Source organism: Tachypleus tridentatus, chromosome 4, assembly GCF_004210375.1.
Source record: "Tachypleus tridentatus isolate NWPU-2018 chromosome 4, ASM421037v1, whole genome shotgun sequence".
Lineage (NCBI taxonomy): Eukaryota > Metazoa > Arthropoda > Merostomata > Xiphosura > Limulidae > Tachypleus > Tachypleus tridentatus.
Genome location: NC_134828.1, coordinates 26,729,827 through 26,749,822, shown reverse-complemented (window position 1 = coordinate 26,749,822; position 19,996 = coordinate 26,729,827). Strand labels below are relative to the sequence as shown.

The following is a 19,996-nucleotide window of genomic DNA, read 5'->3' as shown; positions in this document are numbered from 1 at the left end:
CAACTTAATACCGTATCAGTGATACTTTAACTAAAGCAACCAACTTAATACCGTATCCATGATAATTTAACTAAAGCATCCAACTTAATACCGTATCAATGATACTTTAACTAAAGCAATCAACTTAATACCGTTTTCATGATAATTTAACTAAAGCATCCAACTTAATACCGTATCCATGGTACTGTAATTAAAGCATCCAACTTAATACCGTATCCATGATACTTTAACTAAAGCATCCAACTTAATACCGTATTCCATGATACTTTAACAAAAGCATCCAACTTAATACCGTATCCATGATACTTTAACTAAAGCATCCAACTTAATACCGTATCGATGATACTTTAACTAAAGCAACCAACTTAATACCGTATCCATGATAATTTAACGAAAGCAACCAGCTTCATATCGAATTCATGATAACTTAACGAAAGCAACCAGCTTCATACCGTAACCATGATAATTTAATTAAAGCATCCAACATAATACCATATCGATGATACTTTAACTAAAGCAATCAACTTAATACCGTATCAGTGATACTTTAACCGTAAATAACCAGCTTCATATCGAATTCATGATAATTTAACTAAAGCAAGCAGCTTCATATCGAATTCATGATAATTTAACTAAAGCATCCAACTTAATACCGTATCCATGGTACTGTTATTAAAGCAACCAACTTAATACCGTATCAGTGATACTTTAACTAAAGCAACCAGCTTCATATCGAATTCATTATACTGTAACTAAAGCATCCAACTCAATTATTCCATGATATAACAAAAGCATCCATGATACCGTATACTTTAACAAAAGCATCCAACTTAATACCGTATTCATGATACTTTAACTAAAGCATCCAACTTAATACCGTATCCGTGATACTGTAATTAAAGCATCAACTTAATACCGTATCAGTGATACTTTAACTAAAGCATTCAACTTAATACCGTATCAGTGATACTTTAACTAAAGCATCCAACTTAATACCGTATCGATGATACTTTAACTAAAGCAATCAACTTAATACCGTATCAGTGATACTTTAACTAAAGCAATCAACTTAATACCGTATCAGTGATACTTTAACTAAAGCAACCAGCTTCATATCGAATTCATAATATTTTAACTAAAGCAATCAACTTAATACCGTATTCTATGATACTTTAACAAAAGCATCCAAATTAATACCGTATCCATGATACTTTAACTAAAGCATCTAACAATAGCGTATCCGTGATCTGTAATTAAAGCATCAATTTAATACCGTATCCGTGATACTGTAATTAAAGCATTCAATTTAATACCGTATCCGTGATACTGTAATTAAAGCATTCAACTTAATACCGTATCAGTGATACTTTAACTAAAGCATCCAACATAATACCATATCGATGATACTTTAACTAAAACAATCAACTTAATACCGTATCAGTGATACTTTAACTTAAGCAACCAGCTTCATATCGAATTCATGATACTTTAACTAAAGCAAGCAGCTTCATATCGAATTCATGATAATTTAACTAAAGCATCCAACTTAATACCGTATCCATGGTACTGTTATTAAAGCAACCAACTTAATACCGTATCAGTGATACTTTAACTAAAGCAACCAGCTTCATATCGAATTCATTATACTGTAACTAAAGCATCAACTTAATACTGTATTCCATGATACTTTAACAAAAGCATCCAACTTAATACCATATCCATGATACTTTAACTAAAGCATCCAACTTAATACCGTATCCATGGTACTGTAATTATAGCATCCAACTTAATACGGTATCCATGATAATTTAACTAAAGCATCCAACTTAATACGGTATCCATGATAATTTAACTAAAGCATCCAACTTAATACCGTATCGATGATACTTTAACTAAAGCAATCAACTTAATACCGTATCAGTGATACTTCAACTAAAGCAACCAACTTAATACCGTATCTATGATAATTTAACGAAAGCAACCAGCTTCATATCGAATTCATAATACTTTAACTAAAGCAATCAACTTAATACCGTATTCTATGATACTTTAACAAAAGCATCCAAATTAATACCGTATCCATGATACTTTAACTAAAGCATCTAACTTAATACCGTATCCGTGATACTGTAATTAAAGCATCCAATTTAATACCGTATCCGTGATACTGTAATTAAAGCATTCAACTTAATACCGTATCAGTGATACTTTAACTAAAGCATCCAACATAATACCATATCGATGATACTTTAACTAAAGCAATCAACTGAATACCGTATCAGTGATACTTTAACTTAAGCAACCAGCTCCATATCGAATTCATGATACTTTAACTAAAGCAAGCAGCTTCATATCGAATTCATGATAATTTAACTAAAGCATCCAACTTAATACCGTATCCATGGTACTGTTATTAAAGCAACCAACTTAATACCGTATCAGTGATACTTTAACTAAAGCAACCAGCTTCATATCGAATTCATTATACTGTAACTAAAGCATCCAACTTAATACTGTATTCCATGATACTTTAACAAAAGCATCCAACTTAATACCATATCCATGTTACTTTAACTAAAGCATCCAACTTAATACCGTATCCATGGTACTGTAATTATAGCATCCAACTTAATACGGTATCCATGATAATTTAACTAAAGCATCCAACTTAATACCGTATCGATGATACTTTAACTAAAGCAATCAACTTAATACCGTATCAGTGATACTTCAACTAAAGCAACCAACTTAATACCGTATCTATGATAATTTAACGAAAGCAACCAGCTTCATATGGAATTCATGATAATGTAACTAAAGCAACCAGCTTCATATCGAATTCATGATACTTTAACTAAAGCAACCAGCTTCATATCGAATTCATGATAATTTAACTAAAGCAACCAGCTTCATATCGAATTCATGATATTTTAATATAGCAACAATTTAATATCGTATCCATGGTACTGTAATTAAAGCATCCAGTTTAATACCGTATCCGTGATACTGTAATTAAAGCATTCAACTTAATACCGTATCAGTGAAACTTTAACTAAAGCATCCATCATAATACCGTATCAATGATATTTTAACTAAAGCAATCAACTTAATACGGTATCCATGATAATTTAACTAAAGCATCCAACTTAATACCGTATCGATGATACTTTAACTAAAGCAATCAACTTAATACCGTATCAGTGATACTTTAACTTAAGCAACCAGCTTCATATCGAATTCATGATACTTTAACTAAAGCAAGCAGCTTCATATCGAATTCATGATACTTTAACTAAAGCATCCAATTTAATACCGTATCCATGGTACTGTAATTAAAGCATCCAATTTAAAACCGTATCCGTGATACTTTAACTAAAGCATTCAACTTAATACCGTATCAGTGATACTTTAACTAAAGCAACCAACTTAATAACGTATCCATGATAATTTAACAAAAGCATCCAACTTAATACCGTATCAATGATACTTTAACTAAAGCAATCAACTTAATACCCTATTCATGATAATTTAACTAAAGCATCCAACTTAATACCGTATCCATGGTACTGTAATTAAAGCAACCAACTTAATACCGTATCAGTGATACTTTAACTAAAGCAACCAGCTTCATATCGAATTCATGATAATTTAACTAAAGCAACCAGCTTCATATCGAATTCATGAAACTTTAACTAAAGCAAGCAGCTTCATATCGAATTCATGATACTTTAACTAAAGCATCCAACTTAATACCGTATTCATGGTACTGTAATTAAAGCATCCAATTTAATACCGTATCCATGATAATTTAATTAAAGCATCCAATTTAATACCGTATCCATGATAATTTAACTAAAGCAACCAGCTTCATATCGAATTCATAATACTTTAACTAAAGCATCCAACATAATACCATATCGATGATGCTTTAACTAAAGCAATCAACTTAATACCGTATCAGTGATACTTTAACTAAAGCATTCAACTTAATACCGTATCAGTGATACTTTAACTAAAGCAATCAACATAATACCGTATCAGTGATACTTTAACTAAAGCAAGCAGCTTCATATCGAATTCATGATACTTTAACTAAAGCATCCAACTTAATACCGTATCCATGGTACTGTAATTAAAGCATCCAATTTAATACCGTATCCATTATATTTTAACTAAATCAATCAACTTAATACCGTATCAGTGATACTTTAACTAAAGCAACCAACTTAATACCGTATCCATGATAATTTAACTAAAGCATCCAACTTAATACCGTATCAATGATACTTTAACTAAAGCAATCAACTTAATACCGTTTTCATGATAATTTAACTAAAGCAATCAACTTAATACCGTTTTCATGATAATTTAACTAAAGCATCCAACTTAATACCGTATCCATGGTACTGTAATTAAAGCATCCAACTTAATACCGTATCCGTGATACTGTAATTAAAGCATCCAACTTAATACTGTATCCGTGATACTGTACTTAAAGCATCCAACTTAATACCGTATCCATGATAATTTAACTAAAGCATCCAACTTAATACCGTATCGATGATACTTTAACTAAAGCAATCAACTTAATACCGTATCAGTGATACTTTAACTAAAGCAACCAACTTAATACCGTATCCATGATAATTTAACGAAAGCAACCAGCTTCATATCAAATTCATGATAATTTAACTAAAGCATCCAACTTAATACCGTATCCATGGTACTGTAATTAAAGCAACCAACTTAATACCGTATCAGTGATACTTTAACTAAAGCAACCAGCTTCATATCGAATTCATTATACTGTAACTAAAGCATCCAACTTAATACCGTATTCCATGATACTTTAACAAAAGCATCCAACTTAATACCGTATCCATGATACTTTAACTAAAGCATCCAACTTAATACCGTGTCAGTGATACTTTAACTAAAGCATCCAGCATAATACCATATCGATGATACTTTAACTAAAGCAATCAACTTAATACCGTATCCATGGTACTGTAGTTAAAGCAACCAACTTAATACCGTATCCATGATAATTTAACGAAAGCAACCAGCTTCATATCGAATTCATGATAACTTAACGAAAGCAACCAGCTTCATACCGTAACCATGATAATTTAATTAAAGCATCCAACATAATACCATATCGATGATACTTTAACTAAAGGAATCAACTGAATACCGTATCAGTGATACTTTAACTTAAATAACCAGCTTCATATCGAATACATGATACTTTAACTAAAGCAAGCAGCTTCATATCGAATTCATGATAATTTAACTAAAGCATCCAACTTAATACCGTATCCATGGTACTGTTATTAAAGCAACCAACTTAATACCGTATCAGTGATACTTTAACTAAAGCAACCAGCTTCATATCGAATTCATTATACTGTAACTAAAGCATCCAACTTAATACTGTATTCCATGATACTTTAACAAAAGCATCCAACTTAATACCGTATCCATGGTACTGTAATTATAGCATCCAACTTAATACCGTATCCGTGATACTGTAATTAAAGCATCCAACTTAATACCGTATCCATGATACTGTACTTAAAGCATCCAACTTAATACGGTATCCATGATAATTTAACTAAAGCATCCAACTTAATACCGTATCGATGATACTTTAACTAAAGCAATCAACTTAATACCGTATCAGTGATACTTCAACTAAAGCAACCAACTTAATACCGTATCTATGATAATTTAACGAAAGCAACCAGCTTCATATCGAATTCATAATACTTTAACTAAAGCAATCAACTTAATACCGTATTCCATGATACTTTAACAAAAGCATCCAAATTAATACCGTATCCATGATACTTTAACTAAAGCATCTAACTTAATACCGTATCCGTGATACTGTAATTAAAGCATCCAATTTCATACCGTATCCGTGATACTGTAATTAAAGCATTCAACTTAATACCGTATCAGTGATACTTTAACTAAAGCATCCAACATAATACCATATCGATGATACTTTAACTAAAGCAATCAACTGAATACCGTATCAGTGATACTTTAACTAAAGCAACCAGCTTCATATCGAATTCATGATACTTTAACTAAAGCATCCGGCTTCATATCATATTCATGATAATTTAACTAAAGCATCCAACTTAATACCGTATCCATGGTACTGTTATTAAAGCAACCAACTTAATACCGTATCAGTGATACTTTAACTAAAGCAACCAGCTTCATATCGAATTCATTATACTGTAACTAAAGCATCCAACTTAATACTGTATTCCATGATACTTTAACAAAAGCATCCAACTTAATACCATATCCATGATACTTTAACTAAAGCATCCAACTTAATACCGTATCCGTGATACTGTAATTAAAGCATCCAACTTAATACCGTATCCATGATACTGTACTTAAAGCATCCAACTTAATACGGTATCCATGATAATTTAACTAAAGCATCCAACTTAATACCGTATCGATGATACTTTAACTAAAGCAATCAACTTAATACCGTATCAGTGATACTTCAACTAACGCAACCAACTTAATACCGTATCTATGATAATTTAACGAAAGCAACCAGCTTCATATGGAATTCATGATAATGTAACTAAAGCAACCGGCTTCATATCGAATTCATGATACTTTAACTAAAGCAACCAGCTTCATATCGAATTCATGATAATTTAACTAAAGCAACCAGCTTCATATCGAATTCATGATACTTTAATATAGCAACAATTTAATATCGTATCCATGGTACTGTAATTAAAGCATCCAGTTTAATACCGTATCCGTGATACTTTAACTAAAGCATCCATCATAATACCGTATCAATGATATTTTAACTAAAGCAATCAACTTAATACCGTATTCATGATAATATAACTAAAGCATCCAACTTAATACCGTATCCATGGTACTGTAATTAAAGCAACCAACTTAATACCGTATCAGTGATACTTTAACTAAAGCAACCAGCTTCATATCGAATTCATTATACTGTAACTAAAGCATCCAACTTAATACCGTATCCATGAATACTCCCACAAAAGTAACCAGATTAGTACCGTCTCTGTGGTTCTCAGCAGGAGTGACTTTACACCTATAAAACACCCAAACAGGAGTGACTTCACACCTATAAAACACCCAAACAGGAGTGACTTCACACCTATAAAACACCGAAACAGGAGTGACTTCACACATATAAAACACCCAAACAGGATTGACTTCACACCTATAAAACACCCTAACACCGTTATTGACATCTCATTAATGATCGTTCTTTAGTTATTCCATTGACATAAACTTCCGATAGTGTTTGAACTTCAACTGATCTGACATTTTCTTATAGATTTGATCTTCGTTTATTGAACTAATGTGACACTTCTTTAAAGATTTAGTAACATAATGAAACACGTGAATTTGTTTTCCACAGGGATTTATAATATATTCTCTTCCCCTCTCCCCAACTCACCAAATATCAAAATATCATCTAACATTTCAGGATGTTTCCACCAGCAATGATGTTCTCATCATTGATTCTCCATACTTTATAAAACAAGAAATAATATAAACATGACCATGTTTCTCACAGTCTCCTTACTAATTTCATCATGAGTAAATCCAAGAAGCAGATAGACAATTTTGAACTAGATGTTTCAAATAACGCTGCGTTATTGACATCCGTAATGCAGTCTCAAATATGAGAAGCGATTTTGATATGTACACCAAGCACTCATGTGTAACATGTGTCGTGGTCTTTCGGCGCTTATGCTACGTGCGAAAATTATATGCTAAGTCTTAAAAATCACGTGTTCGTTACTAAATATGGATAAACACTTCAATCTTCAGACTGCGTAACATGAACAAACGAAGGTTCAACTCTTTAGAGACTGTAGGATGAACTGAGAAAACGCCATCGAGTATTTAGAAGGAGTCATATGAGCAAATCAGTCTTCTCTGAAACTAAAGATAAAATCTCTAAGGAAGTGTCACGTGAACAGATCAGTTGAAATTCAAACTCTACAGGAAGGTTCATGTAAATTAAATAAAGATGAAAATGTGAGTGGAAGGATCCACGATTCTGGAAGTGTTGCAGAAATCAAACAAACACTTTTCATGTTACAATAAGTGTCCCACCAACAAAACCAACATAATTAATCAGCGAATCAGTTACACAAACCAGAATTATTTTTGATTTGGTTTAAAAACAATTATTTGAATAATTATTACCGATAATTACTTGTTTCAAATCATCTACTCTATTAACATTTTGAAATAAATTGCATATTAAGTGTCAAGCGAATAAAATCTAAGACTTTTATACTAAGTAGAAGAGTATGTATACAGTGCTTCATCTGAACGAACCAGTGGAGAACGAGTTTTGACCTGTAGTATGTTTGATGAGAACACGTTTTTATTGCATTGTCAACCATGAAATGTTAAAACACAAACGAGCATACAATCATCATTGTATACTGCCATCCAGAACCATTCGTTTATCTGATGTAAAGGTATGAAACTGTCGAGTCTAGAACATGAATTATTCAAGATCTCAGCCAATGACTGTAACGGCTAGAAGTAGCGCAGCTTTACGACTGAGTCCCCAGGGTAAACTGTCAAGACGTACATTAGAAGCACGTGGAGCTACAGATGGACTGGCTGAACATTCTTATCTTTAGTTTTGGAAGGCAATATAAAAAGATTATTTTATATTTGTATTTTATTTCAACTTTTATTAGTTGACAAAGCATTAAAAAACGTGTTCTAATCAAACATACCATAAGTCAAAACTCGTTCTACACTGTTTCGTTTGAGCTAATCACTATATTAATATAATATTCAGTTTTATAATATTAAACAATATACATACTCTTCTACTTAGTATAAAAGCCTTAGATTTTATTCGCTTGACACTTAATTTGCAATTTATTTCAAAATGTTAATAGAGTAGATGATTTTAAACAAGTAATTATCGGTAATAATTATTCAAATAATTGTTTTTAAACCAAATCAAAAATAATTCTGGTTAGTGTAACTGATTCGCTGATTAATTATGTTGGTTTTGTTGGTGGGACACTTATTGTAACATGAAAAGTGTTTGTTTGATTTCTGCAACACTTCCAGAATCGTGGATCCTTCCACTCACATTTTCATCTTTATTTAATTTACATGAACCTTCCTGTAGAGTTTGAATTTCAACTGATCTGTTCACGTGACACTTCCTTAGAGATTTTATCTTTAGTTTCAGAGAAGACTGATTTGCTCATATGACTCCTAAATACTCGATGGCATTTTTTCAGTTCATCCTACACTCTCTAAAGAGTTGAACCTTCGTTTGTTCATGTTACGCAGTCTGAAGATTGAAGTGTTTGTCCATATTTCGTAACGAGCACGTGATTATGACCCAGAAGATAATCTTAACATAACTACATGAGTGCTTGGTTACATTTCAAAATCGTGTGAAATACATAAAGTTACACTACACACGACAAAGACTTGACGCAGTGTGGTTTGAAATCGGTTTTGTAGTTTTAATGTTTCACGTTTCACCTGTAACGTTCAGTACTGTAATTTTAACGTTTCACGTTTGGTATTGTAGCTTTAACGTTTTGCGTTCAATACTGCTCTTTAAACGCTTCGCACTTGGTCCTGTAGGTTTAGCGTTTTACGTGTGGTCATCTAACTTTAACGTTTCATGCCCGGTACTCATGAGTTATTAGAATAGAGATCTTGTTTGATGACAGTATAAAACTTCATTCATTCGGAGTAAACAAAGACTCGTGAAAACCGTAGTAATTTGTATATAAAATAGATTGACAAAGTGTGTTCTGGTAAACATTCTGTTTATTCTGTTGATAATTTATGTAATGTTGATGGAAACAAGCTAATCCAAGTCTTTAAACACATCAGTTTTCTATCGTACATACACTGTTTGATGTAACCATTCAAGCTGGTTCCACAATGTCTGAAGAAATGATAGTCAAAACCGTAAACACTACAGCCATCTCGTTGTTTTCTCGCCAGTTTAAAGTGCTTTTGGAAAGTTTCGTTATTATCTGTTAGATGCATCATCGTTTGAATTTTTATTTTAAAATAAATGACCTATGGCCTATGAATTAGACAAAGTTTTTATTTGAGGTAATACAGCTACTCATTACTAAAATGCTTTAGTAACTCATGTGTTCCTAACAAAAAAACACATTAGTAATTGCGGTTCACATTAACGAAAAATACGGAAGTGACACAGCTTCACGTAACGATGATACGGTAGTTACACAGGTGCACATAACATAATACGCTAGTAACAAAGGTGCCTTACCCATAACGATAATACGATAGTAATACTGTTGCACTTTTCGAGAATTACAGTATTAGTGTTTAATACGTAGGGATTGGCCGAGAAAAAAAATGTTCCCTACAACCAATTTATTACTCTATGATGCTTACATGTAACGGTCTAGTTCATTTATAGCCTTATGTCGGCACCTGATTACCGTTATCGAGTGTTGCTAAAATGGAGAACTGGGAACCAGATAAAGAACCAAGGTGTTCATGTTTTTTTATTCCTTCTCTCGTGTTAGCCATAAAATGTGTGGAGCTTTTGCAATGATCATAGTGCGACAGAAAATCATTATAAAACTATAAATTTAGGCACAGATTTTAATTCTCTAAGCTGTATCGAAAATTTACTTTCAAATATGTACAGAAAGGACAGTGACTTTATTACAGTGTACGATGTTTTTATGTTTTATATACCTGTACCCAGCAGAAGAAAGCAACTGTTTCCACATCTATTACAGTATAAAACTAACCTGTTTTGTGAGTATGCACCCGTACATAGTAGAAGAAAGCAACTATTTCCACATCTACTAGAGTGTAAAACTTACCTGTCAGGGATTTGTTTACGAAGCATTGAAAGCCAACATTCGTCTCATGTGTGTATTTTATAGTTTTTATTTTTCTTGGTGTTGAAAGCTGATAATATTTGATACCACTTTTTCCTACTTTAGAATAAATAGGAAGATTTTTTTAAAGATAATGTATGTGTATGTATTCATCTTTTCCAGAAGATCAAATACCTCTAGGCTTTCCAAAGTTTACAGTTGAACCCTCATTGCAAGGAGTTGAAAGAGGTCGTGATGCTTTATTACCCTGTCAAGCCACGGGAACCCCTCAACCGGACATCTTTTGGTTGAAAGATTTTGTACCTGTAAAACTGGATGACCCAAGATTGCAACTGATTCATGGAGGTAGATACCCATCAGTATTGCTTTAACTAAAACCTATATTTATTTATTTAGCTGTGTTACAAACAGCAAAATTTCTAAAATAATTGAGATTTGAACCTGGATTCACAACTGTAACCAACTGGCAAGACTTTTCTGGCCCTAACTCCATTCCCCACATCCTGTTTGAGTTCCCCCCTCTTCTTCTTATGTAAAGTGTGAAGTGTCAACTAAGACTGTTAAATTTTTTTACTATATGACAAAACTGTTAGTTCAGTAATTCAGATCGGTTTGAAGGTTATGTCTGATTAGTCAGAATTTTTGTACAAGTGAATTTAACACACCTGAAGGAAACATATATCTTAATTAATTAATGAAGCTTTATGTTTCACTAGTGTCAGTAACACAGTTAACATTACCAAGACTTTAACTAACAAAGCTTTATGTTTCACTAGTGTAGATAACAGTTAGCATCACCAGGATTTTAACTAAGTAATAAAGCTTTACATTTCACTAGTGTCAGTAACACAGTTAACATTACCAAGACTTTAATTAACAAAGCTTTACGTTTCACTAGTGTAGATAACAGTCACCAGGACTTTAACTAAGTAATGAAGCTGTACATTTCACTAGTATTGCTGACGTAGTTAACATCATCAATAAGGCATAAAATATTTAAGTTTGAAGCGTTTATTTAGCCCACTCGAATAAATGAATTCACTTCTTTAATAGGCTTAACATGTTGTTCATAAATTTGTAAAACTAATTTTCTCAGGAACACACAAGTAGTAAATACTCAACTTTGAATAACTAATTTTTATTAAGTTTTCAAAAACAAAAAAATGTTCAAATTATGCCAAAAATTCCATGTAACTATAACCTTCTCATACAGGCTAATATTCAGTTTTATATTTCATTTCTTTGCTGGTATCTTCTCATAAAGTCAGCATCTGGTCAGTTCTTCATCACTCGATAGAAATAAATGAATAATAATGAAATGATGAATCCTTCATATGTACATAGAGTTTTATTCAGTGTAAATTTGCTTTGATTCAACAGGTTCTTTGCAGATTAAGTATGCTGAAGATGAAGATAATGGCGACTACGAATGCGTTGCTGAGAACGCTATTGGTACAGGCATCTCTAAAAGGGCATCTCTTTATGTTAGAGGTGAGTGTTATGATGATAGATAATTAGAACTGTTTGTATGAAGTTTACTTCTGTAATGACAAAAGTATTATTTAACATCATTTTGTTGTTGTTGTATTCAAAATTTTTTGAATGTCTAAATATATTTGTGATTAATTATCAAAATTCTGAAACGTTATGTTGTTAATGAAATAATCTTTTTTTCATTTTCAATCTGTGGAAAAACTTAAAATGTATTATTCTAATTTTTGGAATATCTGATTATTCCCCATACACCTCCCTGTATTTCATTAATCCAAAACATGCACTTTTAATCTTGTAATACTTTTAATTGTCTTTGTGTTTTTGGCATCAGATGTCATTATAACTCTGATTAATTTTGTATTGATGTTTTTTGTTTGTTATAAACTATTAATTTTGTATATGTGGGATACTGCATTGTTGTAACTTTGTTCAAAATTAAACTATTTGTTTAAAAACAGGATATTTTTGTCCACCATAAAAATTATCGCTAGAGAATAACTGGGAACTTTTTAAGCTCCTAAGGAGAATGATATTGGCAGTTTGGGATTGTTATTTCTTAATGTCCAGCAAGTATATATGAAGTATTGGCCATGAAAGTTTACTAATGACAGAATAAAAATAAAACTGGTGTTGAAGACTCAAACACTTGTATAAAATAAGAAAAATATTTATTACTTGCACAACACTTTGGAAATGAAGACATGCTTGGGTCTGCACCATCATACTGAGTGTTTTCTATCTTACCATCATAGAAACCATGATAACTGCTAAGAAATAATATGTTTTCACAGGACAAAAGATAATGTTTTAGGCCTAATGGTTGTATCTCACAATTCTCTATTACCTTCGACAAATAAGCCTCGCATTATATGTTCATCACTTGTAAAAACTCCACAAGAACCTTTATAATTCTGCTACACTATGTCCCACAGGAGTGAATACGCAGAAACATGACCAAACAAGTACAAGTTTGAATTAGACACTATGATATGTAACCTTAGCCCAAAATGAGGATTAATGTAAGCCCAAGACTAATCACAATTTGTATGTAAAGAGTACTAAGTGTATAACACCTGCAGAAAGAAACTGTGCAAATTCTGGCTAAATATATTCTGTTCTACCTATATATGGGTATAGTAGTCATTCACAACTGCAAAAAGAGTACCATAATTTACTAATGAGCTATTTCACTCATGAACACAATCTTTACAAGAGATCTTTTAATGTTTTTTTGTAAGAAAAGCATGCCCATCTTATTTTGTTTTTGTTTTTTCTTAAAAAGAACCTTCAGCAAATAATTTTGTTTTCATTAATAGGCCCTTTTTGCCACGAAAAGTACTTCACTAAGTATAGGTAAACCATATATCTTAGTGCTGGAAACGAATTTAAAGATGGGTGTGGTACAACATATATGGGTAGTGGCATGAAAATTCTAATAAATGCGACAACGCCCTATTGGTCTACCGTTTACTTGTTCTTTATTTTCCTGTTTTTCTGAAGTGACGGTGATATAATGATCGGTGAATTCACCGTTGTTCTTTAATGGAAGAACTTTACAAGAGCTGTTTAAATTTACTGGCTGATTTTATAAAATCAAGTGAAAAAATTGATTAATTTATTGAATAAATGTAGCTGTGATCACAAATGTTATTTGAGGAATGATAGCACCCATACTGTATCCATTTATTTCATCTCTACTGACCCACACATACAGATTGTTGTCTGGGTTATGACAGTCTACTTATTTTACTGTTGTGGTCTTATGTCAGTCTTGGACTGTTGGTCTGTTGTAGTCTCAGAATGTTGACTGTGTTATCGCATTACGTGCAGTATTCTTGAGTATAGAGGCGAGTTTAAATTGCAGTACTTTTATGTGTCATACTGGTGATAGCACTAAAATTACATGAGTGTAAAATACAATATTGTGAGTGATGTTAAAGCAGTGCCACACAAGTACCGATACTAGAATTATTTAACCAAAAACCACTTTATTAGGTCTTACAAAAAAAAATGTTCTGCCAGTAAAAAGGATTCAGCACGAGAGTTAAAGAAATGAAATCAAAATTGGTAGTTAAACTTGTAGGATTAAGAATTTAACAGCAAACATGCATTCATTAGTTAGCTGTACTGCAATTTTTGTTCAACTTGGGGCACAATGGTGAGTAAGACAAAATACAAGGCCTAACTAACTAATGAATAAATATTGGCTGTGAAATTATTATCAAAGTTGTAAGTATTGCTACCAGTTTGACTGCCAGTTTTGATTTCATTCCTTTTACGTTTCACATTCATTTTACTGCTGGCAGCTCCTTCACTACCAAAATGACTTTCATTCAATTTCATGACTTTTGGTCAATACACACCAACAAATCACAGCAAGTATAAAAAGTGACACTCGGTAGTAATCAACATTAGCTTTAGGATTGAACCGTGTTATTCAGAACAGACTTTTACTTTACAGAAACAACCAGATTTTTTTAAAATTATCATGGCAGTCCTTCTTTCTGAAACAATGTTAATAACATCCTTTATAGTAATTCTGTAGAAACTAGACTAACAATTTGCTTTCATCACTCAAGTACACTTGCTTACAGCCCTATTGAGCATCATTTTTTATGATAATATCATGTGGGCCAAATGCTCATTAATTAGGAAAATTTAGGAAACTTATATTCAAACGTTGACAGTGAATAATAACTGCTCATGCATATGATTTTTTGAAAACCTGAACTAGAAATTGCTAATCTGATTTACTTGGACTAACCAATACTTGTGTGTGTATACCTTATAGTTTTCCTACCGTAAATCAGTTATTTTTAATTCAAGTTACAGAAAACGGAAATCAGTCCACCTTTATTCTTAGTTGAGGCTGTAGTAAATATTTTAGATCAATGAATTTTTTTGCATACGTGTATGGAAACATATTTTGTTCAAAATTGAGTGGTTTTTGCATAATAACTTTGCATGTGTCTTTTATTTAGACCAAATTTGAAATATAATTGTAGGTATTAAAGAACTATCATTGTACCAAATTTGAGTTTAAATGTCTGTGAAAGTTAAGTTTGGTTTTTTTATCAAGTAAAGATTTTGTGCTTTTTGCAAGAAGAAAAAATTAAAACAAAAATAAAAAAATCAATCAAAAATGAATATTTTATATCTCATATTTTTTAGTAGATTGCCTTGAAATTTGGTATGTGAAGTATTGGTCTAGTAGAGCACATCCACTGAAAATGTGATTATTTGGATTACTACTGTTCAAAGTACAGAAAGTGGAAAATTCCCAGAATATCATTTCTGTTAGTAACGCAGTATACCCTGCAGGTTGTTTTGGCTGCACGGCATAGTCACACGCTACCATGTATTTTAATCGTGACTGGTATTAAAACAATCTCATACAAAATGGGGTACTAGAACCGTGTTAGCATAAACTACAGTATGATGACAAGTGTTAAAACAATGTCATAAAAGTACATGTACCAGAACTGTATTAATACAACAAACAGTACTGTGTCTGGTATAAAAACAATGTATACAAGTACTAGTACTAAAATTGTGTTAGTGTAAACTATAGTATTATTTATGTTTATTTATTAATGAGAAGCTAAGTAAAGAATTCAGAAGAAGGAAGACCACTATCTGGTTTCACAAAAAGTTTCATTCATGAGGACCATAATTTCATGAGTAATTGTTCAATTATGTACAAAATGAAACAGCTGTGAATAGTTGTGTGTGTGTTAAACCAAAGTATTGAAAGTAATCTTGTTAATTCACCCTGAGGCAAGTTGGAAGGAGCTTGAATTGGACATTTAGAACTTTGTCTCAATTCAGTTTTATACTTTTGTTTAGTTCTACAATTTCCAGTTTGTTTTCCTTTTTTTTTACTTCCATATGAAATTGTTCAGTTTTTTTCTGGAGGAAATTTGTTTACTTTCCATATGGTAAGGTGCAATGGCTTGAGTCCCTTTTCTCCAGTTATCAGTTTCTGAACAGGAAGTTCCCTGGGAACAAGAGTTAGAAAACATTCAGGCAATCACAGCATCAACAGAAAAAGAACTGTGTTAGTAATTCTAAGAGTCAATGAATCCTTTGAAGCCTTGAGGTTTTTATCTATATGCAAGTAACAGAAATGGTGGCCCCAGCTTTCTGCCTCACTTATACACAGAGTTTCTACACTATGATTTTTGAGGTGTCATTTAATGGTTTTTAGAGTTGTATGGAGATGTATGTATCTTTGATTTTGTTTTTTTATGGCTAGTAGCTTGTAGATATCCTTCATTTACTTCAAACACAAATAAGCATCCTATTAAAGATGGTTATTAGCTCATGAGCAACTCCTGCAGCCTCTGTTGAGAGCTTGCCTACTGCACCTGGGTAGTAAGAAAATTAGCTTGATGGTCTGCCAGTTCTTACGAACGATAGTGAAAATTAATAATAACAACAATAAAACTAAACATATAATCAGCATGAGAAAGTTAAATATTTTTATGTTATTAATTCTTATTGTAAAAATTTGATATGAAAATTACATAAATAAAATTGATGATAATTACAAGTCACTTGTTTAATCTGGTTCACAATGTAGCAGTTGTTCATAAAAACTAATAGTATATTTAGTGCCTAGACCACACTACTGTGTATCCCAGCTAGCATAATTAGCTCTGGTATTGGGCAGATGGTCTTTTCAGCACTGAATATGGTAGATTTAGTGTTGACATGGTATAGCATATTCTCCTTTGATTTCAGTTATGGGTTCTTAGAATTAGTTTGTATATTCACCACCAGGGAATTTGAGATTAGTTTCTTAATATAAAAATAATTTATTTTATATACACTACATGGCAGGTGAGATATGTTTTTAAGGCAAATGCAAAACATAATCTCAGTTAACAATTGAAGTAAAATTAAATAAATGATAAAAACCATAACTACACACATGTACCTCTGTGTGTGTTTGTGTGTATATTTATTTCAACATTCAAAAGTCATGCATTGTTTAACTTATAAGTCAGTGAGTCCCAAACATTTTTTGCTCACAGCACGCTAGGAAAATAATGTTAACTTTGCTGCACACTTGTTTCATCCTGCACCCAAAAAGAAGACAAATAAATGTTACAACACATACAAGAATTCTCTATTTACTTTACTTTGATGTCCTGTGTTAGGATAATGAGGCAGTGTTGGCCTAAATAAACTCTATTTTACACAAGCATGAAAAAGACAAACTTGATGCCATACAATTACAAAATTTCACGTCACACCATTTGGGAACTACTGCTCTTGGTTTACATCAATGATATGTTACTGTTGAATTTCACTTCACACTAGTTTTGATATTCTACATAGTCATCTTCAAAAACATAATAATAACTTATACATTCCATACCAGACCAAGCATGGCCAGATGGTTAAGGCACTCGACTAGTAATCTGATGGTCGTAGGTTTGAATCCACATCACACCAAACATGCACACACTTTCAGCCATGGGGGCAATATAATGTGATGGTCAATCCCACTATTTGTTGGTAAAAGAGTAGCCCAAGAGTTGGTGGTGGGTGGTGATGACTAGCTGCCTTTCCTCTAGTCTTACACAGCTAAATTAGGGGCAGCTAGTGCAGATAGCCCTTGTGTAGCTTTGCATGAAATTCAAGACAAACCAAACCATCCATGCCACACTATACTGCATCCATGTTTAGTTGTTTTTATTTTGTGAAATTCAGTTAGATATATGTTGTTTTTTACTTGAGATAGATGTTTATTGGTACATAAAGACAAAAAAAATAAAAAAAAACTGTTTAATTTATTTAATAAGAATACATCAACTATTGGCTGTCAAGAACCAATTACCACATGGATACCAGAAAACAGTACTCAGTTTATTTAATTAGAACACAGTGGTTATTGGCTGTCAAGTACCAATGACAACATGGATACCAGAACAGTAATGGATGTATGAGGCATGATTTATTTTGAAATACAGCTCCATTGTGTAGTTTATATTACACTGTTTCATCTTTCAAATGTGCTTCTCTTAAATAAACTGAAGAGAGATAGAGAAGAAATTTTTTTGAAATGCACCTGAAAACATTTATAAATCCTAAAAGAAAATAGCTTATAAAACTTTATAAGTATTAAAAAAAGTGTTATTGTTTTTTCAAAATTAACTCTCTTACATGTTTATTAACTCCAATGAATCTTATAGCTCGAAGAGTACCGCCATATTTTTCTATTCCTCCTGATAAAAAGTATGAAGTAAATCCAGGAGCAAGCTTGAACTTGACATGTGTAGCGGTAGGTTCACCCATGCCGTTTGTTAAGTGGAGAAAAGGATCTGTTGATCTCACCTCGGAGCATAACATTCCTATTGGTAAAAACAGCCTGGAGTTAAAGAATATTACCAACTCAGCCAATTATACATGTGTGGCCTCATCTAAGTTTGGCAGTGTGGAAACAGTATCTCAGGTTATAGTACAAGGTAGTGATGTAACAATAATAAAATATTGTATTGGTTTTATATTTAACAAACAAGTAGGGTAATTTTTCAGGTATTGAGTAAATAATCTAAGAATAAAGCAGCTTTACTGTATGTGTGGGGTCAGTTAAATGGAAGGAGGGAGTTTTTTGGAATGGACGATTAATATTTAAATAGGATACAGGCTGGCTTGTTTGCTAGGGCTATTAACTTGGCTGGAATGGATGTTTTAAACTAGAACTAGACAGTGGCCAGGATAAACTGAATGCAAAAAGAAGAAGAGGCAGAGAAAATTTTAGCAAAGGAAATGAGTATAGAAGTGGTTCTAATGGTAGGGTTAATTGTTACTATTGTAATACTAGAAGTATAAGATATAAAATAGTTTTAGAACATATAATGAGTATAGAAGTGGTTCTAATGGTAGGGTTAATTGTTACTATTGTAATACTAGAAGTATAAGATATAAAATAGTTTTAGAACATATAATGAGTATAGAAGTGGTTCTAATGGTAGGGTTAATTGTTACTATTGTAATACTAGAAGTATAAGATATAAAATAGTTTTAGAACATATAATGAGTATAGAAGTGGTTCTAATGGTAGGGTTAATTGTTACTATTGTAATACTAGAAGTATAAGATATAAAATAGTTTTAGAACATATAATGAGTATAGAAGTGGTTCTAATGGTAGGGTTAATTGTTACTATTGTAATACTAGAAGTATAAGATATAAAATAGTTTTAGAACATATAATGAGTATAGAAGTGGTTCTAATGGTAGGGTTAATTGTTACTATTGTAATACTAGAAGTATAAGATATAAAATAGTTTTAGAACAGTGGTAGGAAGGGTGGATTTTGGTCTTCAGAGAATAGCTAAAACATAGGTGATTTTAGATAGAAATTTCTTTGAAATATAGAGTTATAGGCTGTTTAATAGGATAGAGTACTAAAGAGAGTGGAAGGGAATGGTTTTATATGTAAGGTATGAGTTACATCTTGTTGATTATATTAAAGATAACAGCAAGGAGATTGAATCCATTTGGGTTTCTATTACCAGATATAAATGAAAAAGGTTTTTATTGGGAATTTGTTACTGCCCTCCAAATGATACCAAT

General features: G+C 32.1%; 1 protein-coding gene across 9 annotated transcripts in view; it reads left to right on the top strand.

The window, feature by feature from the left end:
- The window catches only part of LOC143248730 (tyrosine-protein phosphatase Lar-like), a 242,986-nt gene that overhangs the window by 154,472 nt on the left and 68,518 nt on the right, over positions 1 to 19,996 (top strand). For 8 of the 9 annotated variants that reach the window (XM_076497397.1, XM_076497396.1, XM_076497401.1 and 5 more), the window contains 3 exons: positions 11,079 to 11,261; positions 12,297 to 12,407; positions 18,611 to 18,883. In XM_076497397.1, the coding sequence (XP_076353512.1) occupies positions 11,079 to 11,261; positions 12,297 to 12,407; positions 18,611 to 18,883 (567 nt within the window). Of the gene's footprint in view, positions 1 to 10,349; positions 10,558 to 11,078; positions 11,262 to 12,296; positions 12,408 to 18,610; positions 18,884 to 19,996 lie in introns of those variants that run through there. The other variant, XM_076497405.1, reaches the window with a different exon arrangement.